The 27,037-nt window shown below is 43.3% G+C and overlaps 1 protein-coding gene across 1 annotated transcript in view; it reads left to right on the top strand.

Annotated features, from left to right (window-relative positions):
* LOC111219225 (ERC protein 2-like) overlaps positions 1 to 27,037 on the top strand; it is a 149,602-nt gene that overhangs the window by 108,142 nt on the left and 14,423 nt on the right. The window contains exons 16-17 of the mRNA XM_022741839.1: positions 265 to 426; positions 4,541 to 4,606. Coding sequence (XP_022597560.1) covers positions 265 to 426; positions 4,541 to 4,567 — 189 coding nt within the window. The 3' untranslated portion in view covers positions 4,568 to 4,606. The remainder of the gene's footprint in view (positions 1 to 264; positions 427 to 4,540; positions 4,607 to 27,037) is intronic.

Here is a 27,037-nt window from a genome sequence, read left to right as displayed (position 1 = left end):
CTCCGACTCACTCAATTTATGACCTGTCAAGTGTGGTTAGCGGCATTTTCTTTTTTTTATCATCCTTGATGGCTTTCAACACAACCCCCCCCCCCCCCCCTCCCCCCCCCCCCCCCCCCCCCCCCCCCCAATCCAAGAATCCCTCAGCCTAATCATTCTGAGAACATTTTCAAAGAACAAAAAAGTAGTGTTAGGCCAATCAACGGCCCAGTGTATGTCTGTTATAATAATGTGTATAAATCTTCTTGTTTTTTTTTTTTTCAGACTCAGAGCAGAATGAAGCTGATAGCAGACAACTACGAGGAAGATCACATCCACCCCCAGCATCATCCTCACCATGCTCACCACTTGCATCCAGCAAACGTGCATCACCGAAGTCTGCCAAGAGGGCCCCCACATGCCAACCACAGACCCCCTATGGACCAGGTAAATATGAATGTGCACGCGCACACACAAGACGCACACTCGCCCACACCAACCAGTTCAAAGCTCGGGGCTTGTTTATACGAGATGACATGTCGTAGGCTCTCATCATCATGCTTTTAAGTCAGTTGTGGTCGGACACGGCAGCATAAAATTTCCCCCTCTGTCTTCTACTCGTCTCTTTTCCTTCAACTCCGTTACTTCCTGCCAATTCAGTTATTCATATCATTTAGATAAGAGGCCTGAAGGGTGAAGCTGCCAAATGAGTGTTTTTGATCGATGGGGTTTGTGTGTGAAATTAGTTTATATATCAGTCATCTTTCATATGAGCGCCTAGTCTCTGTCTACGTATCATACCCAGACTGCCCTGAGGAAAAACTTAATTTGTCTGTTTGAAGACAGCTGAAGAACAAACTGTTGTTGTTATCAGCACAAAGTGTGTGTGTGTGTGTGTGTGTGTGTGTGTGTGTGTGTGTGTGTGTGTGTGTGTGTTTGTGTTTGAGCGTGTGTTTGAGCGTGCACGCATCCAAGTGCTCGTAGCCATGTGCATGCTTGTACACGTGCCTGTGTAGATGCACATAGAGATGCACACCTGAGTCTTTGTTGATACTATGTACCCAGATGAAATCGCTAACGGGAGAAAGCAATCTTCAAAGACAGAGGTGATTTCACTATCATTCCATTCGCTGATAAAAGCGTCTTGATTATTTGAATGCAATACAAACCCATCACAGCTCTATTGTTGTCAAGAGGCAGTGATGGGGGGGGGATTCCAAACTATGAAGTATGTGTGTATGTGTATGCGGTGGTTTAAGACAAATACCTTGGGGATTTCCAGCTGAGTCCAAATTCCCACATCTGCTCTATTTGATATGCACTATTACATGTTTCTAGACTTTATAAATGTTTCTGAAACTGCTGCCTAAATTGGACTCAAACATGCACTGGGGATTCCCTGTCCTTAATATCTCCAAAACACACGCCCATGCGCACAAGCACACAGTCATATCCGTGTATCACCCCACACACAATATGTAAGAGGACAGGATCACTGCTTTTTTACGCCTATGGAAGGATTCTGTTTTTGATTCCTGAAAGAATGTGAGGGCCTGGGCTTGATTGACATCCATATGCACACTTTTCACTCAAGAACCTCAGACACACTTGAGTTATAGATTACAGTGGAGTATATTTATGTGCACATTTGCATCCTTTTCAACTGTAGAATGAATCTACATCTAATTTTACGGCATTCATACGCTTTGGTATATAGAAGTTTCGAGTGCAGACACTGACATGGAACATAGCTTAACCCTCGAAATCACCTCGTAATCTGACAAGGACGACTTTTGAATTCTTGCCGTGTAGTTATTAGGTTATGTTATGTTATGTTTTACATCTGACTTGCTAAAATAATATTTTCAAGCTATTAAGTCTCAGTATTGTTCTGTTGTATCGCAGAAGACTTGTAACCACAGTGCGCCTCGTATTAAACTCTGAGCTGCGGGGGGTCATTTTTTAGTATCACACATTACTCCCCTTCACTCTGCATTTATAAATATCTTTCCCTCAATACGGCTACACAGCACTGTTTTACTGCAGCGGCGTTTATAGTGTTTGACATATGAAACAGTAGCTCTCTGCAAGTGATATTTCAACTTTTTAAGCGTGACTGAAAAAGCCAACGAAAGTATTATTAGTATTATTAGTATTGCCGGGAAATCTTGTTAAGAATGTAGGGAATAACAAAATAACTCATAAATCCATGCCAATTGGCTGAATTATACTCTTATTAAAGTTGAATTTTCAAGGGAACTGTGATGGTTCATACCTTGCATGCAACATTTGGGAAAAGATGAAAGTCGATTAGGTTTCAAAACGGGCTAAAAATAGATATGTTTTAATCGTTGATAAAAGATAACTTGCGAAGGAACAAAATGTCCAAAACAAAGATGTGTATCAAAGTGTCATCATCCCCTTCTGTTCACAAATTACAACCAAACCGATCTTGTGTCAAACACACACGCTTTAAAAACAACCAACAGACCCTGTTGACAGAGGTCAGCCAAACTCCTCATGGCTTTTCCTCATATCTGATCTTTGACCTCATGGGGAAGTTCAGCAGAGGTCCAAGGTGTGTGTGTGTTTGTGTGTGTGCACTGGTGATGGGGGGTGGGTGTCAGGTCACGCAGTCTGGATGTCCCTGAAGTCCCTGAGGTGAGACTGTTTTCTCTCCAAACACGGGACTTCACATCTCCTTTAATCTCCCTCTTTCATCTAAATGTGATTAATTACGCTATTTGTTTATCTTGAACACTTTGTTCTGTCTATCTCTACTTTTATTTCTATTACTTTGCCTCCTCTCTGCCTCTCTCCACTGCACTCATCCCTCTTCCATCTCTTCTTTTACCCCTTTAACACCACTTTTCATCCTGGTGTGTTTTCTTCCCGCCCATGTTCTTTCTCTCCATTACTCCCTGTCTCTTTCATTCTTTCCTTCAGTCCCTTCTCTCTCCCTCCATGTTTCCCATTTCAAATGTAACATCCAAGTGCGGCCAGGCCAGTGGTTCAGTACATTGCCGGGTCCAGAAACGCCACTTGAAGGATGATTGATGATGATAATGATAATGATGATGAAGAAGGTCTGCAGGCTCACCCTGTAGACCGCAATGCCTTTCCAAGATACAGCTAGTGCCATGAATAACATAACAGTGACCACACATGCTTTTTTTTTTTTTTTTTGCATTTGAATTTGCGTGTGCTCAGACACACATACACATACACTGCATGCACACCCATTGCACATTTAAAACGCATAAGCACATATGACTGCACTGGAATAGTGGACACACAACACAAACACAAGAAGAGCACTTCAAAGTTTTTCAAGGATCCAAACCACATGTCATTCAAAGCTCATTGCTACAGTTAGCGGGTCCATCCCAATCCTCTAACTACACTCACCGTACTTAATCTGTGATGAACTTAGTCAGAGGTACAGGTGAAATCTAATTGGAGGAGACAAGAACAGGAAGTGGATTTTGCCTCTTGAGATGCACCTCAGGTCTATGTCTCAGTATGGAGTGTGTGCACTTTGACGGGCATATTGCGTTCATGTTGTTCTCATTTAGCCATGCCAGCACCACTGCCAGATACTTGGCAGCAGCCTCGGAAGGAAATAGAAAACAGACATAAAGTGTTTATCAGAGACAGAATTATACAACCTTTTCTTTTGGGTTGTTATTATTTTTTTTCTAAGCCTTTACATGCTGCCTGCTTTAGGTTTATGAGAAGTAGCACATGGTATTTGGCTTGTTTGTGTGTATGTGTGTGTGCCTCTTTGAGTGTGTGTGTGTGTGTGTGTGTGTGTGTGTGTGTGTGTTTAACCTGGCAGAATGAGTGGTTATAGGTCTGGCTCTGTTTACAGGGCCTGTCACAGCCATTCAATCCATGTTAGCATTTAGCATCTAGCATGCTCCATTGAAAGGCCATTATATCTATAGCTTAGCTGCTTAGGTGTAGCCTACTGAGTTTACCGAGCCTGTCACAACCATTTAGTCCAGCCAGACCCACTGTGGACTGCAGCCAAGTCTCCTTTTTTTCTCCCTGGTGTAGCGTTAGCATAGACTCTGCTTTGCCGGAGCTTAGTTTAGCATTATGTAGGCAAGGGCTTGGCTACAGTAGGCTGCCAGCTCATGCTAACCATCGTAATGTTAGTGTCTGAGTGAATTAGCCTTCCTGTTAGCAGGGCTCTTGTCTGCACAGTTTCAGCCCTAAGGAAACCCCTTGTGTGTTTAGTTATTGGTTCCTAACATTCACACTGAGGAAAGCATTTCATGATATCATACACAGCTTTTCGGAATGAGGAATATGAATGGGATTGTTTTGATTAAAAGCCACAGGGGACTAGGAATACTATAAGGCTGGGCAATGAGACTCTACTTGTAAAGATTTAACCACTGTGCCAGACTTTGTACAGCAAATAGCTTGTTTTAAAGGGAAGGCATCTTTTGCCACACACTGGACATCTTGTCTTATGACATGAATTGTATCATATAAAGTGATGGTTAATGGATGGATGGTGACATTGATCACATTTCCCCTGTTCTTCTCACAGGATGATGAAGAAGGAATATGGGCATGATGACCAGCACCATGGGACCCCTGCATCCATTTGTTCATAGTAAGTTTCTGTTACACAGCTATTGCTACCTTTCTTTACTAACTTTTTATTTTATATACTCCATGCCGGTGTGTAGTACTGTGTATCTACTCCAGATATTTTAATGATCTTCTACACAATAGGCTTGTTCAATGGGCTCGAGAAACCATTAGCTGGGAACATTGATGATACCACAATAACCAAAACATTACCCAAATCTGACAGAATAGAGTGTAAAAGAATCCGGCTTCTTTTCCTGTTGCTTATGAATTTCAGTCGACTAAAGAGCCTCAGTTGATTCAGAGGTTTATGGCTGGCTTTCTGTGCAGTGCTCATATAGTTGTCGTGCCGTGGCTATATAGGTAACTGTGTGGTATTAGACCTATACAAACCCAGCAGCTTAAAGCAAGCATACCAGGGCCCAGAGGTGATAAAAACGACACAGTGAGAAAAACCAGAGATGGACGAGTCTGTCTCTCCACGCCCCGCTTTTTCAGTTGTAGTAAAGTTTTACCGCGCTACCCCACCCCGTTGTGTGTGCCAGTGTGTGGGGTATTTAATTACAATACAACGCAGAACAGTCATGAAGGCTTTTTTTTTTCTTTTCTTTTTTTCTTTTTTTTCTTTTTTTTTTAGGCTGTGAGCTGAAAAAGCATAAAATGAAGAATGCAGAGTCATAAAGGATAATTCCTGTTTTGCGGGTTTTATATCGAAGCCCCCCCATAGACTCAGGATGTCTTTGAACATAGATGTGCGGAAAGAGGTCTGTGCAGGGAGGGTTATGGTTTGTTTGGTACTAATAGAAGTGTGAGTAAGTCAGAGACAGACAGAGATGTATAAATGTACATGTGAGAGACGAGAGAGATAGAGAAAGAGAGAAGGGGAGAGAGAAGGAAAGGGCGCTTATGTATTTATGTGTGAGTGAGAGAGAAAACCAGGCAGCATGGTATACTCATAGTTTCCAGTGCATCTCATTCTTTTCCCCCAGTAATCCACAGGTGGACCATCACAAGCAAAATCTGTCTCTAACCTCAGTGACTTAGTAGTTGTGCACTTTGCCCCAGCGCTGCTTTTGGGATTAAGAGTCCTATAGCTCGTGTGTGAGCAAATGGTTTGTCTTACTGCAGTGAAAAGCTTTAGTGTGTTTAGCTATGATGTTTGTGTGTGCAAGTGCAAGTGTATGTGCATGTGCATGTGAGTATGTGTGTGCAAGAGAGCGTTGCTGAGCTATACAGTGCCGGAGCAGCCCACATAGCCTATAATCCAGTCCATGTGTGCTGAGAATGCAGTAGTGTCAGGATTCACCATAATGAAACAGACCACACTGCCCTCTTTCTCCCTCTCTTTCCATCTCTCCATCTTTTTCCATAACTCCCGTTCTTTCCACCTCTTGCGTATATTCCTTCAAGGTAAACCTACAGTTGGACCCATGACTAGCCTACTGCTTCGGTATCTCCAATCAGATATCATGACGGTGTGTGTATGCACATGTGTGTGTGTATGTGCATGTGTATTAGTGCTTCTTATCCCAATCTAATAGAATAAGCCAGGCACATTAGCCTTTAGCGCAGAGTGGTGTTGTGGCTAGCGATATCAGTGCTGCTCATCTATCCACTGCTGTTATTCTGGCAGTGCACAACGCGAGCGCAGCTAACGTGTATTAGCCATCCTCTATGGGAGAACAGATGGGAGCCATTTAGCGGTGTGTAGCTACAGCACAATAAGGCCAGACCTAATCCCCATATCCTGTCCCTGAGTGAGCCCTCCCTAATATGAGCAAACAGAGATGACAGCACCGATAGACAAATAGCCGGGGATCTGTGTGTCTGCGTGCATGTGTGTATATCAGTGTCTTTGCAGGCATGCATGCTAGCTTTGATTGGTGTTTCTTATGGTTAGCCTTGGCTCCCAGTGCTAGGCTGCATTTTGAATTCCACACAAACCTAAGTGCTGAGTTTGAGTTGGCAAGTTTGAGTTCTGAACGTCCAGGTGTGGATTTGTATTGGTTAGCCATGGTTCTGTCTAAAAGGACACTGGGCTCTGATTGGCTCATTGTGGTTGTGTATGTCCTGCTGTTGATTACAGAGGTTTTGTTTACCCTCTTGGCCTCCCAGACCCCGGTCCTAATGAAATAAGAATGTCCTTTTGGACAGAGAGCACAAGAGAAGGGGGTTGGAGGAAAAAGTGAAGGAGAACATGGGGCCAAAAGAGTGAAGCAGAGTGGGGGGAAGAGGTTTTCTGGAAACATTATGCTTTTATCCCACCGTGAAGTTATTTGTACTGAATGAAGCGAAAAGAAGCTGAGAGGCTTTCCAAGTGGGGACAGAAATGCGTTTGTGTACATGTGTGTGTGTGTGTGTGTGTGAGTGTGTGTGTGTGTGTGTGTGCGTGCTTGTGTGTGTGTCTGTCTGTGTGTGCGTGCGCGCGTGCGTGCGTGTGTGTTTATGCATGTGCACATGCAGGAAGGAGTGAGGCCTTGTTCAGGTTAAAACAAGTCAAGAAGATGGCTTTCATTTGCCCATGCTGTGTTTGCACTGAATACAGTGTTTGTATGTCTGCATTGTGTATGCCAGTAAGTATCCAACTTGTGTATGCACGGCTTAAGCAGGTCTAGAAAAAGGAGCCTAAGTTCAGTGGGAAACTGAAATTGGACAGCACAATCCCACTTATTATTCTAAAATACAATTTAACTGAACTGTTTGTGCTTGACTCTTAATTGCTTGTTTCTGTTTGGTTCTAACTTCGAGTCCAAGGGCTCCTCGCTACCAAAACTGACCTGACAACTTATGTAACTCATGAACCCAAACTAGAGCAACCATGGAAGCAAAGCAGGCAGGAAACAGTGAATTTTGTTGACAAGACGATAGATTCCCCCACCAGCGGCTGACTGTGGGAGGCGCCCGGTGGCCTCTCTATTTTCTGTCAGGAGTTTTGTGGGGAACTGGAAAACTGATAGGGATGCTTTGCACAGATAAGCCCTCTATGACGTTTTCATCCTGTTGAATGTACACATAGGTTTCAATCAGGATTTATCCTGTTAAAACCGAACATTATTTTTCTCACTTTATACTGAGCTGGTGTTGAAATGAAATGTAGGAAAGAAAGCTTTTCTTTTTTTCTTTTTTTTTTCCTCTGAGGTTTTCTCTGAAATTTGTTTTTGGTTATCAAAACAAATGTAGCCATACCGGTTTCGTCACGTTTCTGTAGATTTATGGATTTCTGTAAGATTGGACTTTTATGAAAGTCAGTCTGTGGGTGTTTATATCACAGTACATTCACACACAACCATGTGTGGAACTGCATGTTTCCTTCTGGCTGCAGTTCACTGTTGTTAGGTTAAAAAAAAGGTTAAAAAAAAAAACCCCAGTGTTCTATCTGTACATCCTTAATATGAAACTTGAACTGAGTACAGACTATAAATGCAGTGCAACAGAAATGACAGCTAATATCGGCTGGTAGAATTGACGTCAGTTTTCTGTAACCACAGTTCTGCAGCTGAGATCACACCAGTTTTTGCCTGCAGCAGGTGAGATCACTCTTCTTTGTGTTCCCTTATCCTCAGGTTGGTAATGAAACCTCAAAACACTCACTCACACATAAGACTTGATATTGGGAAAAAAAAGAAAAAAAAAAGATGTCTGTGTGGGAAATTACATGACCTTTCAGTGTCTGTACAGTTTCTCAATTATGATCATAACAGTTTAGAGCTCAGACGTGTCTGCTCTTAATGTCACTGTGTTCACATTACTTTTAACAGTAAACAAAATGCCATGCTTTAAGTATCAGGCTGAATTATCATTGGTACGTTTGCCCGCGGCATCTAAAATGGTCGAGCAGGCCCTGCCACTTTTTCTGCCCTGTATGCCCTGTTGAATCTCTCAATTATCCCACGCGTTGTTTATTACAAGCTGATGGCGCATATTTTACAAGTTGCCTAAAGAAATATCTGCCCCATGTTATTAACACAACTCAGGAAGTGTTAATTAATGAATACGTTGGTGTAATTATGGATTCTCCAGACATTAAGGTGTGAATCCGAGATAATGGTTTAGTCTTATTGCAGTATTCTACATCATGAATTAGGTTTGTGTGTGAAAATGGAATTAGTTGAAGAAAAGTCTCTAGCCAGATACTGATTATCAAAAAAGCAAACTACAGTTGTACGTTAAACTTAAGTTGTTACATTTGCTGCTCTGTTTGGCTTGTTACAAGAAGTTATCAATTACTCAACACTTTTTGTTTTGAAATTGCATTTTTGTTTGATATAAAAGGTCCAAGTACACTTTTACTTTCTGGAACAGACAGAAAACCTCTGTTTAGGCCATGGAAATGCCTTTCAATTCCAGCATTATATGTATATGTATGTATGTATATACATATTAAATTCCATGCTGTAGTCTATAGCAACCCATTGAGCCAGTTCCCACAATCCCCAACTTCCACCTGTGTGTGTATGCGTGATTATGCGTAAACATGTGTGCACATGTTACGTACACACTTGTGTGTACATTTGGGTCATGTTTGCGTACGTCCTTGCACACATGCGTGGCCGTGATGTGCCACGTGTTTTTTTGGCGGCCAGTGAACCACAGCTCGGAGGTCAGTAGAGGTGTCTGACGGAGGCCATCCCTCAGCCAGCTGTCAGCATCATCAGTCTGTGAGGTCAAAGGTTGTTCCACCAGGTTGAACATGAGTGGGGAGAAGTCAATAACTCAGCAACACCTGAGCACAGACATCTGAGTGGGCTGCATGTTGTTATCTATTTCACAGCACCCTGAAACAACACTGGAATTATTTTCTAAACCGCCCTCTTCTTGTGAAGATGTGAGGTCCGCTCTCTGTCTTTAAGGGTACTGAGACTCGAGCAAAACAGTTACTGTGGTAGCATTCACAAATAAGTGGTTCTGAGAACTCACTTACTGTATATCTAATAGTACAGGGGGGCTGTAGTTCTTGAATCCTAAAAAACTTATGTGAAAAATAAAAAATAAAATAAAAATGTCATATTGTGCAACAGAGTAGGACAAGGATTTGGCATAAATGACACAAATTAGAAAACCAGGCTTGTGAGAGAGGAACTCAACCCCAGTTGTCTCCACCACAGTCTCACTTGTGTACTGCAGTCAGACTGTGGCATCATGATTGATTTGACAAAGACATATAAGTGTTTAAATGCCATGCACAGTATCACCTTTAAGTAGTTAAATGAAGAGCAGCGATAGAGTTGCTTTGTCACTGTCAGCATGTGAAGCTGTAGACAGACAGCACCCAGAGACAGCGGAGGGGGGAGGGGGGTGAGGCGGGGAGAGATGGAAGGACTGGCAATCATTGTGAGGCAGACAAGTTAATTCATGTTTTTTTTTTTGTTTTTTTTTGTGGCTTTCTTGAAGTTGTGTGAAGGAGAGGACAGTTAGACACCTGATGTGCGGATCATAAGGCAGTTTGTCTGGGTAAGCTCCCTTTCCCCACCCACAACACACTCATTACACACGCCGAGACCCGGCCACACACACACACACACACACACACACACACACATACACACACACACACACGCAATCGCTCGTGCAAGCCTGCAGATGTGCAGGAATGAAGGTAGGTTTTGTAATTCTAGTTCTATTATCACAGCTAAATCCCTACTCATCAGTGCTCATCCATGCAGTGGAAATTAAGAGTGTGTGTGTGCTCATCATGCGTGTGCCCTGTGCGGGAACCCCATTACTTGTATAAGCGCCACCTCTGCCTTCACTCAGCTGACCCGAACAGGTCTGCTGTCTGACCTGACCTTGAGCGTGGAGATGATGGTAACATGGTATGACAGTCTCTTTAAGAGTGACAGGCCTTTCTGTCGTCCAACCGGCCAGCCGGGACCGAAATGGGATTCATCCTACGACCGCTGATGGTGGCCCGAGTCTGCATCCTCTTGCAAGCATAGTAGGGTCATGAGCTCATGCTGTCCAATGCCCCGAGGTCATTTTAGTTCCACTTTTTAAAATGAGTTTTGCTTTGTTATTATTTAAGGATTTCATTTTATTAGCACTTTAGTTCCAGTATGGTTGTGGAGGTACTGACTTTTATTGACATCTCCAGTTCAACAAATAATCTTCAGTCGAGTTTGTGTCCTCTTCTGAGTTCTCTGACCTCACCAGCTTTATTAAAGCATGATGCTACAATGTGGTGGTTAAGTGTTTTTCCAAACTGTGCTGGTCTGGCATTGTTAGTTTAACTTTTAGGCATGGGTCTGCTCTTTAAAAACACATGATCATGTAGGCAGTTGAGGGCAGCTTTGACATTTGTTGGTTTTTTTTTTTTTTCCCCTTTGGTTCAAGTGCACAAACACATCTGCCAGAGGACAATAAGCACTTACTTTTGTTTCTTGGTTATGTAATTGAAATGACGCTTTAGTGCTTTCTCATTTATGACCACTAATTCTCTGGCTCAGGCTCATAATCTCAAACATCCTCTCCGTTTGCAAGTAACATCAACCCGCAAAAAAAAATAAAAAATAAAAAAAAGGGGCTCATCCTGATTGGCTGGGCTTACACATGAAAATTTATATGTCATGACTTTTTAAACTATTATTTAAACACTCAAAGTATAGATACAGGACGTCAGTAAGCTGAAATACTTGTACTGAACCACCTCATCCTTCCCTCTCTGTCTGGACATGTCAGGTGTGATTCAGTCTGTGTCTGTAAACTCCTCTCTGCTTTGCTCTCTGTGCAAAAATGGCACAGCGAGCCCACAGTCATAAATCAGTACACCTTGGGCTGGCTGTCGCTGTTTTTCACCACTCGTTCCCTCCTTTCTCTCTCTCTCTCTCTCTCTCTCTCTCTCTCTCTCTCAGTCTCTCTCTCTCTCTCTCTCAGTTATCGCCACAACTGCTTCAAATGCTATTTCCACATGCAAGTGTTCTTGTGGTTTGCTGTTAGAGATGCAGATTTAAACATTGTGGTGTAAATGCATGATGTTGAGGTCAAATTGGGAAAACCGATTGACGGGTTTGAATATTTTTGGCAAGCTTTCACCGGTTGTGTGTGCGTGTAAAAGAGAAATCAAGAAAGACAGAGAGAGAAAGAGAGGCTGGCAGGATTATAAGGGTGTTTTGTGAGCTTATGGAGATGGCAGCATACAAAAGCACTTCCCTCAGGAGAAACTTGCACCTGGGGAGCTACTTCTGAGTGTTTGAATGTGTGTGTGTGTGTGTGTGTGTGTGTGTGAGTGTGTGTGTGTGTGTGAGTGTGTGTGTGTGTGTGAGTGTGTGTGTGTGTGTGAGTGTGTGTGTGTGTGTGAGTGTGTGTGTGTGTGTGTGTGTGTGTGACAGAGAAAGAGACAGCGCAAAATCATTGTGTATAAGAGACCTCTCAGTAGGATGCTCTGGAGGTCAGATCCCCTGTTCAAGCTGGATTACATCCCAAAGAGAAAGTCTGAACATCCACAAAGACTCACTGATGGAGGGAGGTATAGGGATTTAGAGACACAGAAAAGGGAATCACAGCCTTTTCACTTTAAACCTGTTATTTTCTTCAGACTTCCTGTGCTCTCCTCTCTCTCTCTCTCTCTCTCTCTCTCTCTCTCTCTCTCCTCTCTCTCTCTCTCTCTCTCTCTCCCTCTCTCCCGTCTCTCTCTCTCTCTCTCTCTCTCTCTCTCTACACAAACACACACAAACACACACACTAAAAGCACTAAAAATACCACACAGCCTCGGGTGTTGGGTAAGGCCTCTGTTATTCCCCAAACTGTGTTTTTAACATATAGACCCACCCCTAGGCTGCCAATCACAGAAGTAGCCACTGCTCCAAGGCAGAGAGTGATATTCAGGGGCAGAGAGACGAAGGCGGGGGGTTGGAGAGGGAGGGGGCAGTTGCTACAAACTAGAAGACTCACACCTGCTGACTTTACTAGATGTGACACTTGATCACTACTGATATTGCACCACTCACTTAAAGGATGTCACACCCCGCAACATACGGCGAATTTGATGCCTCTCTGCCCACAAATACAGACATATATAGCCTACACTTAAATCACCTAATAGAAAGCAAACGTTTATGATCAAGATTGACACCCACGGAAACACTGTGGTAGAGAAATAACACTACACGTATTTTAATAAGTAATAGCAGAAGGAATTTCACTGTTTTCTTTCCCTATTCTCGAAATGCCAGAGCTGCTATCGGACACTCCTTGTAGAATTGAAGAGGAAAACTAACAGGAATTTACCTGTTTCCTCCCACTGAAAGTCATCCCAGTGCAGAGTCAGTGAAGAGGCTTCATACAGTAACCCGGGCTATCACGGACCTACTGTAATAACATCAACAACCTTTGGACTGCCACTCACCATTAAGGGCTGACCACTAATTAGGCCTCGTATAACAGTAGGCTGCAGTTTATTTCTCACGCTAGCCCAACACTTTCCCAAAGGTCGTCCGTGTCTAAGGGAGCCTGTAAAAAATCAGGATGTAATGTGTTGCCATTTGTCAAAAAACAGCAACACTTTCCCTCCATGATTGATGTCTTGAAGTGTAACTAGTTATGATAGCTTTCTTTTCCTCAGAAGAAGAGTCGCTGACATTTTATATCAGTGACCTTTTCAAACCTGCATAATGTTTGTTGAACTTCGAATCCCAAAATGGGTCACTGCCCTATTGCTGCAGGCTACCCATATGACATGGGCAGTAAAATGTTTTAAAGCCCCTGAGTCTTAAGGCTACAGAATAAACTTCTCATTTGGGCCCCACGCTAAAAGAAAAAAAAGTATATAAACCCCTGGCCTGAGTGAAAGTTAGTCCGACAGTGTGGTGTGTTTTCAGCCAGGTTGTGTTTTCCAGTGAAACCTTAGAAATGGATGTGGCCTCTCTTTCTGTCACTAGATCAGCTCAGACAAGCAGATTAGTGCTGTAGCTGCTCTGTGTGTCCCTCGCGGCTTACTGTATGTCACTGCTGTAATCCTTGTAATCAAACCGATGGGTCAGGCTACTTTACAACAGTGTCTCTCCCATACATGTATGCGCTTATGCTCGCATGCCCACATGCATACATCTTACAAATGTGCAATAGACGTCTCTCTCTCTCTCTCTCTCTCTCTCTCTCTCTCTCTCTCTCTCTCGCTCTCTCTCTCTCGCTGTTATCTGGGCTTGTGGAAAAGCCACACTTGTACGATGACATTCAGCACAGGATTAAAGCCCATGTAAGACCCTCCTCATCTTACACTGCCGCTGCCAAGAGGGGATCTATACAACCACACACTCTCATGCAACCCTGTACACACCCTGGCAGAGACACTACTGCAACACACACACACACACACACACACACACGTAGTGTTAGCAGACAGTTGTGTGCACGCACACTCTCACATTGGCAAATCCCTGCACCCTTGTTGCTTAGCATGTCGTCCTCTTGTTACTCCAGACGAAAGGAAGTCTGTCTCCTCAACAAACAGTGATACACACAGTCATGCACACACACACACACACACACACACACACACACACTTACACACTGACATCTTTTTGTCCCGCATCCCACAACTATCCTCCCTGCTTTTCTCTCTGAAACAAGGGTATCCTTGCCATGAATGAGCCCAGAAACCAAGCCCATCTGTCTGCAATGGAATTGTGGACCCCCACCACCACCACACAAACAAACATACATGGACACACACACATATACTGTATGCACTAGTGTTGCCAGGATGTACAAAGAGATGAACAGTTACAGTAGAGAGAGGGGATGGAGACTGGGGTTAGATTGAACACAGACCTGGGTTTTAGTCGTACTGAGGCCAGACACGGTCAGGGCCTTAGTTAAGATGCTGCTGTGTATCTAGGTCACGTTGTGTGTATGTGTCTGATTTTTTCTTCTTTTTTTTTTGTGCATACCTCCAGGGGTTAGTTGGTTGGGTCTGGAGAGGATTCTCATTGGAATGCGTTCTGATTGGGCTAGACAGCGATCCTTTTCTGATTGGTTGTTTATCCTGGGGGCTTCCACTTTGGGGGGTTGCTTTGAATCAGTGCATCTCTGTCACTCCCTCTCCAATTCTCTCTGTTTCTTTTCTTCTCTCTCTCCATCTCTATATGTTGCAGAGCGCCGCTGGCTCTGTGTTTGATGTGAGTGTGTTTGACGGGCTAAAACAGAACCAGCAGTGGGCTGTTCGGTGTTTCTGCTGAGCTAAGCGATGCTCGGCGGGGAAAGGGTTGCCCACAGCAACCTTTGGTGCTAAGTGGTCAGCTACAATGTGTCTTATCAAAACCGAGTCATGGTGTTGATTTACCAAGTTAGAAGTGGGGTTTGTATCTAAAGCTGAGTGGTTTTTGAGATTTTTTCATACTAGGTACCGGCACCAACAGGAAAACCATTGAGAAATATTAACTTGTTTGTATACAAAACCCTTTGCTCACTTTAGAAAACAAGCCAGAACCATCAGATGTCGATGTTTTCTAAACACAAGCAGTGAGAGAAAAACATTTGCCAAATATTTTTTTTAACATTTAACCAGGAAGTCTCCTGAGACATGTTATGTCTTCCACGAGAGAACCACACAAAATGGAGCAGAGCAGCAAATGTTATTTATATCTGGAACTATATGATCAAAACCGGACCAGAGTTTTTTTTATACCATACAGTTTTCAATACTTGCTCATATTTCAGTACCACCGAAGTGAGATTTAGTTTGTAACCAGGTTTGCAGAGTTCTCTTATGCTTTTCGTCTTGTTGATTATTTGACTGTGATGGTTTGATTTGGAAGACTATACTTTCTTCTGTCGAGTATTGCCACGAAAAGACCTAAAAATATGAGGACATTAACTTTTGAAATCAGAATACTCCACGTTAATCTTCCTGTGACACGCTGCCTGGTCTTTCAAAGCGCTACTGTCACCCGCCTGTAATAAATATCTATGGCTAAACGTGAACTGTGTGAGAGAGAGAGGGGACTCGGCCAGAGAGGCTTGCTCGATTATTCTTTCTCACTAAAAGCAGAGGCGAGCATGGCAGGATAAAACCTAACACCAGTCATCAATAGGTGCTATTGTACTTTAGCTCCACTTCCAGGAGTGGCCCAGCCTGTCAGAGTGTGTGCGCAGCTTCAACCCTGCAGCTATGGGATTAGCTCCACTGCTGGGTGGTCCTCCTCCTGCTGATCTCAGAACAGCATCACAGTTTACGGCGCACTCATTCTAGGTGTCAAGATTGAGAATCAGGTCGGACGTTCGTGTCAAACCATTGCAATCTTATTGTACTTGATATCTGGCTTGATATGTGAATAATTTTACATGTTACAATTGTTTCTGTAAACTGAAGAAGAGCCTCAAGGTTAAACAAAGGGTCTTGTGACTTGAAAGTTGTTGGACTGAACCCTTACTCTTGTTGGGAAAAGTTGGCTGAGTAAATGGCTTCTGCTTGAGCTATAGTGTTACTGCTCAGTGGCCAACATTCGAAAGCTGCGGTTGTATTATGCCGCGGTCAGACCAGAACTGACATGCCGAAATTTACTTGCTTGCTGTGGCAAACAGCGGGCGGGACAGGAAATAGTGTGGGCAGGGTTGCAGGCATAAGCTAGCCAGCTAACATTAGCATTCCACAACTTGAAATTGATCCATGTTTTTATCAGACATTTTATTTACCCTGTCCTTGCACTCGCTGCCAGCCGTGCAGATGGTGCTCGTTTTTCGTTCACCCTGCAGTCGGGCAAACACAAGAATCAGTACCTCCTGGATGACAAGGTCGATCTCGCCCTTTTTTTGGAATTTGCCTGGATGTTGGTGAGACTTGATGTTAAGCTAGTTTGAACAAGACAACATCAATCCACAAGATTAAGCGAATGAAATGCATGGTGGGTGTATTTGGTTGACTGTTGCTTTAATCTGCTACCAGGCAGAACAATACAGCAGTGGAGGTGAGGTGAGGTCTTGCTGGTATTAGGAAACATATTGGATAAATTAAAGGTTTAAGAAAAAAAAGACAAAGAAAGGTTTGTAATGTTTGTGACGACTGTGTGATGTTAGATAGAGGAGTCATAATCACAGGCAGTTAGCACCTCAGACTCATTCAGACCATTCGTCATATGTTTTTTTTCTCTCATCCTACGTTGCCTTGCATCCTTGAACTCACCACTCTTGAGTGGTTAAACTGGTTGTAATGGGGATAGATCACTGGTTGGCCTTTCCCGGTCACACACAGACACACACACACACACACACACACACACACACACGTATAGAGCCGGCACATGTTCTCCATAACAGAAATCCCAGAGACAGACAGGTAGTGTGACAGGAGCAGAGCTGTCGGAGGCCTGGCCTTCTCCCCACCTGAAGGGATAGGAGTAGAGGACAATGTAAACACTCTGTCACACACATAAACAAGGCCCCGCTCAGGTTTCACTGCACAGTTAGAGAGGGCTCACCCTCTCTTTTATGGAGAAAGTATTTGTGTAATTTGTTTATGTGAGATTCCATAGCCCTAATGGGGAAATGGCTTTTTCGGCATCACACTACACCTGAGTTCAATTTCACTAGCTCTCTCACAGACAGATCGTAAAGATGGCATACCAGAGCGGACGCAATCTGTCTTTCTCTTCTGCGTCTCAATTTAATTTCTCAGCCTTCCTCTCTTCCAGTCACATTCTTTCTCCCTACACCCTCCCTCCCTCCCTCCCTCCCTCCCTTCCTCTCTCTCTGTTTTTATCTCCCTCTCTGTGAATAATGGCTGTGCAGAGTAATTGTTCAACACGTTTTCAGGAACAGGTCAATCACAGCAGTGTTGAGGCAATTTGTAATGCTGGGTTTGACATCTGTTTCATTGGAATTATGTTTTGCGACTGATAATGTAAGCTAAGGTTCATTTAAATTTTTTGTTTGAAATTTCTCCAGCGATATTTCAGAGGAGGAATGTTGTGAACACGCACCAAAAATGTGACATGCGCTGCGAGCTGTGAAACTTAGCTGCTAATTAGCGAGAGCTCCTAACCAAAAGAAAACAAAAAAAAAAACTGGTCTGCTGGAGTAGAAAACCATAATGTGTGCATGTGTGATTGTGTGTGAGCCTTTCTGCATTTATATGTGTGCAGGTCAACACAAAAGAGGAACAAAAACCTTTTTGGGAATATAATGAAAACATTCACTGCTTGATAAAACCAATATTTATATTATTTATTGTTCTATGCTAATAGTATTCCCCAGCCAACTATACGAACACATACACACACTCTACACACACACACACACACACACATACACACCACATGCACATGGATGAGCATGTTTGTCCTTGGCTGGCTTCAGCCTCCCGCTACCCCAGAAAGACACCATGTGTTTAGCAGCACCAAAAACAATGGCTTAGAAGAACCCTCTGCACCACAGTGCAAATGAAGTGAAGTGCAGGCCAGAGAACAAGACCCAAACATGTGTTTGCTTTGTTTTTGCCTTCTAATTACATATACACATAGTTATTTCTCTTACACGGTGTGTGTAAAATGTGTGTGTGTCGAAACTCTGCCTGTGTGTGTGTGTGTGTGTGTGTGTGTGTGTGTGTGTGTGTGTGTGTGTGTGTGTGCGCTTCCCCTGTTGTAAGGCAAAGCTTTGTGTCTGGAACTCGTGTGTTTCACAGCAGGCATTCCATTCAGACTAACTCTGTTTGCTTAGGTAATAACTAGGCTTACCCATAATTTGTTTGCGTGTATGTTTGTCTGTGCGCATATATGTATTTGTGTGTGTGTGTGTGTGCGTGTGTGTGCGTGCACGTGCGTGTGTGTGTGCACGTTCAAAGGAATAACTCCCTTGCATTTTACACATTTACACATAAAGGCAAGCCCGTCCCTTTGAACTTAGAAACAGGCCTTTTTTTGTCTCTAGTCTTGCTCAAGTCTTGTTTCTCTCTCCCCTCTATTCTCACATTTCCATTAACTCCCTCAAAATGGCAATTAGAATAACTTGAGCTGTTAAACAGATATTGCAAAATACTGCCTCTGTGCACCAATAAAGTTCAAATGCGCTGATTAGTATCATTTACATACTGATAGGCCTCATTGATCCTGTGGGAAGGTTTGAAATAAAACACACACACACATACAGAGACCTTCACACACACCGCCTACTGAGAGCATATTTCCACTCAATACTGGGGGTCAACAGGGGCCAATAACTGCCAGATCAGCTAAGGGGTTGCCAGATCTGAGTTGTTTTGCCGCCAGCTGGTGAGTCCAGCACCCCACACACACTGAGATCACAAGCCAGAGGTTTTATCAATGATGTCAGCTCAGTCAGAACTACCTCTGCCTCATCCTACCACTACACACACACACACACACACACACACACATTATCATTTGGTGCTCTGATGTCAGACAGAGAGGGGGGGGGCTGATTAAATTGAGTGTACGTTGGATGAAGCAGAAAGTTTTCTAAAGCAGTTCAAATGGCTTAAGACCCGTTCGTGTGTGCTGATCATCAACGCCACAAAATAACTTCAAGTGAGTGTATGTTTGTATGCCTGCATGCATGAGGTCCACCTTTGTTGTATATGTGTGTGTGTGTGCGTGTGTGTGTATGTGTGTGTGTGTGAGTGTGTGTGTGTGTGTGGGTGTGGGTATGGGCGTGGGTGGATGGAATGAGGCAACATACCGTGACTTTATCATGGCAAAGCAGAAACAGTATTAACAACTGGTGAAAGATGTTTTGTGGACATTTCTCGGATTCCCTTTTGGTGGAAAGAAAAATGGGGAGAGATGAGAGGGAGAGGGGAGAGAAAGGGAGAGATGGAAAGAAAAAGGGGGGAGTCAACAGAATAATGAATAGCTATGGATATTTCTGTGCATTTTAAACTGTGTCACTGTTCAGTGATCAGTGTAAGCCTCCCTGTAGTCAGTCTCTATCATCGCTTTGTGGCAGTGTTGAATTTCCAAACACAGGAAGTGTTGCTTGATTTCCTCTTTCTTTGTGTCTGAAATGCATGCGTGTGTGTGTGTGTGTGTGTGTGTGTGTCTTTCCCTCTCTCTCTGTTTCTCTCTCTCCCTCTCCCCTTCCTCGCTCACATTCTCACACACACATATACAGATGTGGGATAGTTGTTTGCTTTTCTTGCCAAGCAAAAATGCTTTCTTCTCTTTGTAACCCGCTTCGGTGTTACCTGACAAGTGTGTGTGTGTGTGTGTGTGTGTGTGTGTGTGTGTGTGTGTGTGTGTGTGTGTGTGTGTGTGTGTGTGTGTGTGTGTGTGTGTGCGCGTGTGCGCGCATGTGCGTGTGTATGCATATGTATGTGTGTGTGCGTGCGTGCGTGTGTGTGTCCACGCGTGCATGTGTGTGGAGAGAGTGAGCAAGTGCTAAACCCAGTTCCTTGCCTGAGTGCTGCTGCAAAGGCCCAGGTTGACAGAGAGGATTGAAAGTGTCATCCATGGGATTAAGCATAATGAGCAAGATTGACAGACAAGACAACATTGTACACTTACACAGACACGTACACACACATACACTCGAAGCATACGCACATAAAGGTACACGGGCAATTATAGAGAGGTGTATCAAAGTGCTGGGATAAGCCCCTGTTTAAATGCGTGTGAACGGGCCATTCCATCATTGCCTGACGCCTCCACAGGGAGGGAACAGGGATTACCCCTCTTTACTTTCACTCTATCTTTCCCTTTTTTTTTTCTCTCTCTCTCTCTCTCTTAAGTCTCTTTCCCACTCCCTAACTCTTTTGTCCTCTCTCTTCTCTGTTTCTCATTTGTGTGTTGCTGCGTGTATGCTGTGTATACCAAGAGAGAGACTGAGTTTATGAACTATCCCTGAGCCAGGATTGCGCTCTCTGGTGTCTGTGACTATGACTGTGACTCTTCTGGCTTGCTGAGCATTCCTAAAAGATGGTAATGACTGTTGGGCAGACTCTAGTGAGATTTGGATGTCTCCAATGATCGAACCAAGTTGGATCGAGTTTGTTCCAGACGGAGAGAGCTGGTGTTGGGTTCAGAAGATGAAATCAGAAAGCCTGTGGTTTACCTTGTTACTATCACATCGCTGCCTGACATTCGTTAAGATTATTTAAAACATATTTGATTTCTTACAACTGGAATCTGAGCTGCCTACATAATGTTGCAAGAGAAATAATTATATTTTTTGAAATGGCTTAAAATTGTGAGTAAGTTCACTCTGCAGAGTTTACAAATTTCTTAACCTTTTAACCAGAATATGCAGCTTTGACTAGCAACTGTCCTGGTTTGGCTTTCTGTTTTGGTACAGGTTCTCATAGGATTTAAAAGTGTGTCTGCTATATTCTTTACCCTGTTGTTCAGTATGCGTTCATTTCTGACTGTCAGGACTAAAAAGTTTATTTATTGAATTGTTTATTTTAGAATTTGGCAGTTTCAGTCCTCCATAGATTGGAGCATACAAGCTAAAGGCAGTCTTACCAGTTTTTGTGGAGACTGATTTAATATAACCAACATGTTATCTGTCTCTTCCCAGCTTAATGCATTCTGTCACAGTCATGATATGCGAGAGAGAGAGAGAGAGAGAGAGAGGAACTGAACATATTTATATCCACATTGATTTTACCTTGCATTCTTTCAATTTCCCCCATTTACCTGTTTGTCAAGGTTGGGTCTGGAATCCATGTGTGCCACAGAACTTCAAAGGACCCCTTTTGTCAGAAGATCTTGTCCCTTTTTAATCTATAACTGCCAAGTGGCAGCTCACAATCACTGTCCAATCAGATAGCAGCTGATAAGTGTGGCATGTAGCAGTTAGCTTGGCACCCGCCGAGCACTCCTGGCCTAGGTGCAGGCTTTTCAGCACAGTGCGCACTTGAGGCTTTGCAAGATTCTTTGAGGGGGATGATCAGCTTTCATCTTATCACTTTGCACAGTGACACAGGCTTCAAAGAGCATTGGTCATTTTTACTGGCACTGCAGTGTGTGCGCGTTTGCGCGCGTGTGAGTGTCTGTGTGAGCTATCGACACATTCTCAGAAAGCTGTTCCAGGCTGTAGGACTGTGTTTAATGAAGGCAAGGGCATGGCTTCAAAGAGCTGCAATCCAATCTACATGTGCAGATGTACACACACATACACACACACTCATGCGCTCACAACACACATGCATACACCTCTGCTGGCTGGGACCATCAAAAAAAGTTTGAGCTCAGTCTTCTAATTTGGCAGCGCAACCTTCATGCGATGACTGAGAGAGACAGATGGATAATCACGGATTTGTGTGAGAGAGAGTGAATGATCAAAAACTAAATTTGACCAAATATTGCATCAGTCCAGCTGTGTTCAAACTCAGAGGCTCACCTGTCTCATTGTTTTCCACTCTAATAAATGTATGTTTTTTCACAAAGTATCATTAATCTCAGATTCTTTAAGGATTGTGTCTAGTTGTGTGTGTCAGCGCCTGTCTCTGTGTCATCATTTGCTCTGGCTGGTCCAACACACAGATACATATTGAAGGTGACATGTGCTAAGTTGGAGGAATGATGAAATTTCAGAGCTAATGGGCAAATTGTGGGAACTGAATTATAGAAAGCTTAGAGCCGGAGCGAACCTCATACCACATAATATTGCTGTCATTTGTAACAATCGCCTCACACTCGGTAGATTGTTGCTGTCAGCTGAAGAATTTGTGTTTCCAAAAGGCAGCTTTCCAAGATAAAAGATAAGATTCATAGACTCGTTTTCAGATTGATGCTGGTAACTCTTTGCAAACCGCGCAATGGTCCTTAAAGACTCGCACATAAAGATTTCTAAATGTTACAAGATTTTTATGAAAGCACTGAAAGGCTTGAAACATGAGATAGTCCCAGGCCGAGGACTGACCCTCAAACCATTTGTTAAAAATCCTTCATGCTTTAAGGTTTACGAGTGTGCATATGTTTACGTTTGTATGTTCTAATGTGTGTGTGTGTGTGTGTGTGTGTGTGTGTGTGTGTGTGTGTGTGTGTGTGTGTGTGTGTTTGCACACATGTGAAACTGTGTGTCTCTGGTGCCTTTGAGGTGTGTTAAGGTGTGTTTCTCTCTTTGATGTTTGGCATTGGGTTTATAAAAGGGTTGGTTTTTAGAGGCATGAATTTTTTTTTTTTTTCAAAGTGTTGGTGCGTGTGTGTATGTGTCTGTGTGTCGGCCAGCAGAGTGGATGTGGTTCACCTTGCACTGGCCACCTGTAAGCCATCGACAGAAATTAGCCTCTTTAGTCTTGATGGGTTGCAGAACAGAGAAGGAAGGGGCGGTGAGAATGTGGTAGGAGGACTGTTGGGGGAGGTTTTGAGGAGGTGTGTGTGTACGTGTGTGTGTGTGTGTATGTGGGGTGGAGAATATTTGGACGGACCGTTTTCAAAACTGCACTCTCACTGCGCCATCATAAGACAGAGAAAAAGGGGAGACAAGGTATATACCATACAATGGAACCATTTGTTTCTCATTTTTCTGCATGTCTGGGGATGTGTGTGTGTGTGTGTGTGTGTGTGTGTGTGTGTGTGTGTGTGTGTGTGTGTGTGTGTGTGTTGTACTTATTTAGCTCCAGTGTTCTGGCGGTAGGCCCAATCCTGCTCCAGAGTTCTGCTCTGACTCTGCTAAACACACAACCTGGACTCATTACTTTCAGTAAACAAATAAGTCATTAATACCAGCCTGCAGGCTCCACACACATAAATACAAATGTATAGTACACTTGCACACTCGTGGATGCACCACCAGCCACACCCACTCCCACCGTGTCCAAGGCTTCCATTGGCTGTGGGGTTTGGGACTAGCGAGACTAATGATGTGGTCCTTGTGTTCCTGCTTCCTGTCCTTCGCTGGAGGACTTCCTGTGGCAGAGTCATGTGGTCCTGATTACAGTCCACATCTAAGGTCCCCTGGAGCAGGACAGTTTTGCTCTGATACACACACACAATAGATATAGAATAACCTGTGTCCCTCTCGTCAGATATGTGATATTATTGACCAGGAGCACTGGAAACACTGAGCATCTGTGTTTACTTCTCTTTTCATTTCTCTTTAAGTTTCTCTGTCTGTTTCTGGTTTTTCTGCCGTCCCTTGTTCTGTAGCCAGGAGGTTATTTGGTGTGATGAGGGGCTGACTGGTCCTGTTGTATTTTACTCACTGCTCTGCAGCCCAGCCCTGGCACCAGACTTCAGCACTGGGTTATTGATCAGTAGGTTGGTTAGTTCTGCGGGGACTTCTACACAAACAGTGACATTTTCAATTGTGAAATCAATACAGGTTAACTAAATTTGAGGCCGAGGGAAAACAAAAACTTTCTGCGGATTTCAGCTGAGATTCAGCTGGTCCAGAACCATCTCAGTGGTTTTGCATGTTTTATTCTTGAAACATATTTCTACATCTACAGCCAGCCAAAAATACCATAAGATAATATTTGCTGCTGTCCCGGCAGCCAGCATTGGTTTCCATTCATTTAAACTTAAAATACTTCTTTTAGACAGGTGATTTATTACATCTTTTTTTTTCTCAAAATTGCATTATTGTTGTGACACTCTACGATGCTCTGAGATGTCAACAACTGTTTTGAGTGGGAAAAACAGGCAAATCTGCGTTACCCTTTCACTGCCTCTTTGTATGCTTATTGTTTGTGTATATATATGTATATATATATACACAAACAACACAGGCAGATGACGAATTAACCCTTTAACGTCGGAGCCTCAAAATGTCCACCTGGATGTTTTTGCTTATTTTGACTATAAAAAGGGTCAGAAAATGTCCTGTGAGTGAGTGCTTTTGTCCATTTTCCCAGAATACTTGGAACTTTCAATATCTGGAAGTTATTTTCAATTTACTGCATGTTAAAACACTGAAAAACAGGTTAAATGAAGGAGAAACAAGGACACAGAATTTGATCTGAGAGTTTTAGTAAAGAAAAAACACTGAAACTGTACATGAATCAGACGTTTTCCATCTTAAATGTGAAATTTGAAAAGTATAAAACAATTTACAATACAATTTGTAAACTTACAATAAATTTATAGTGCAAAACAGGCCATAAAAATAAAAATATAGGCTTTCCCCACACAGGGAAATTACTCCTCTCTGGCTGCAGACTCAAAGATCTTGGTGGTGCCAGTAGCAGTTCCTCTCTGGCTGCAGTCACAGGCCCACACCACATCCCTGACACTGCCAGGCAGCGCTCTTTTTACAGAGCTTGCAGCGCCGTCGCCCCATGCTGGCTCTGTTAGATTTTGTGTGGCCGCTGCTTGCTGGGACAGGCAGATGTTTGTTACCTGGGGTCTTCTGTGGGCCATTTTTCACATCAACTCCATCCAAGGAGGTGCGCAGTAAGCGCCTCCTGTAATCGCTGACGTCATAGGATTCTCTTGCTACGACCTCTAACACCATCACCGGAGCCTCCAGCATCGATCGTTCTCCCTCAACGGCCCTGAATGTGAGCTCTGATAGATAGATAGATAGATAGATAGATAGATAGATAGATAGATAGATAGATAGATAGATAGATTAAACTTTATTCATCAAATTCAATTATCTAATAGCTCATCAAAACATAAAAATGTGGTGGACATGTGCATATAATAACATACACAGAATAATTTGTTACACAAACAAGACTTGGTAACGTAACGTTGCACTATTTTAAAAAGTCACCAAACAAATATTTCATAGTGCATGAAGCGCACATTTATCCATAAAAAGTACAAATACACACATACTACACTACAGTACGCTACGCTACAACACTACTACTACACTACACACTACTACGCTGTGTACGCTATCTACGCTAAATAAAGTCACCACGCAACACAAGCGTCGATTTACACATACAATAACGTAAAGAAAGTAAAAACTAGATAGAAAAAAGTTAGAGGGCTTCATTCATTCAGAAATACAGCTTGGAAATTCAACTCGGCTAACGTTACCTTTTTGCGCCAGAAGTTGCTCCTTCGGTTGCGCCTTCGTCCTCACGAACCTCCGCGGAGGTTTTGTTACGCGGGAGGACCGTCTTGCTAACATTTTCAAAAAAAATTAGCTGTATTTCTCCACTCTGTTATCTCTGTATCAGCCGGTAAAGACAGGGACTTTCCCGGGCTTATATTTAACGGGAGTGAAATTACCGTAATGAGACCTATATGCATATAAAGCGCAAGGTTTTAGCTTTCAGAAACCGTTGGAATTTTTCCGATTGCCTAAACCGTTTAAGAGTTAGGGCAAGCCAAAGTGCGCCTGCGCAAATGTGTCGCCGACGACACACTCGGTTTCAAAGTGCATATAGGAATAACCAACATAAAGTGTCTTAGGTGGTGTTACCAATACTCCTTGGCATTGATTCTACAAGTCTCTGAACTGTACTGAAGGGATGAACACCATTCTTCCAAATGATATTCTCTCATTTGCTGTTTTGATGATGTTGGAGAGACATGTCACTCTGAAATCTCCCATAGCATCCCATAGTACCACGCGGTGCACCTGCCTGGAAGCATATGCATTTGTTATGTTTCACCAATCATTTGTTCAGTTTTTTTTTTTAAATTTGTCACCCCTCTGTAGAGAGAGAAAGAGAGTTCATTGTTCATATCACATGGGTATGCTTTGGAAAAAGGGTCAGCGGTATTGTAAACGTGATTTGTTTTTGTAAAATAAAGTAAAAGTACGGTCATATAAACAGGGTAGATCCAAACAACTGACAGAAGCTGGCGTAATCTAATAATCCCTTGCTGTTGTATTAGTAATTTTTTACATTTTGTTTAACAGAAACAGCCCTATTATCTTGATGGAGCATCTCGCAGCTCCAGCCAAGTGTAAAGTTGTCATTCCTCATCTGTGCTCCGTACAGAGGGAAAGTGTATGTCCAGTGTGTGTGTGTATGTGGAGCCACTCTCCAAGGGGAAATTGTTAGCAAATGGGCTCCAACTGCTGGCCTTTTAGCTTTGCAAACACAACCTGAAGGCCTCTCCCTACATTCCCTTCTCTCCACTCAACCTCCCCCCACCACCACCACCCACCCTCCCACACACTACAATTCACCTGCCCAACCACCCCAAGGCTTCTCATCCGTCTGCTGCTCCCTCCCTTCCTTCCCTTTCTCCCCTTTTCTATTTCGGTCCCACTCGCTAACTTAGACATTTCCATACCTCTTCATCATCCCCTCTCCCTCCCTCTCTCTCTCTGTGTGCGTCTCCTTCTTCACACACACAGAGAGAGCCATTCCTGAGTGGGTAAACAGAGTAAATTGGAGCTGACCCCCAGGGTTAGCAGAGGCCACGCTCTCTTTTCATGTCAAAACCATCTGAAGGCTGATTGGTTGATTGCAGTGCTCTCTGCTTCCAAAAGGCTCCCTTGTGCTGCTGTAATTGCCCTATCATGCCCACATACACACATACACATACTTAACACACACACACACACAAACACACACACACACAAGCATGCACGTACATACATGCAGACACACACACGCACATTCTTACAGCCAAATGACTTAATTGGTGT

The sequence above is a fragment of the Seriola dumerili genome, unplaced genomic scaffold (assembly GCF_002260705.1).
Source record: "Seriola dumerili isolate Sdu_G_001 unplaced genomic scaffold, Sdu_1.0 BDQW01000056.1, whole genome shotgun sequence".
NCBI classification, from domain to species: Eukaryota; Metazoa; Chordata; class Actinopteri; order Carangiformes; family Carangidae; genus Seriola; species Seriola dumerili.
Note: the sequence above shows the minus strand (reverse complement) of the source record. Positions and strands in the feature narration are given on the sequence as shown.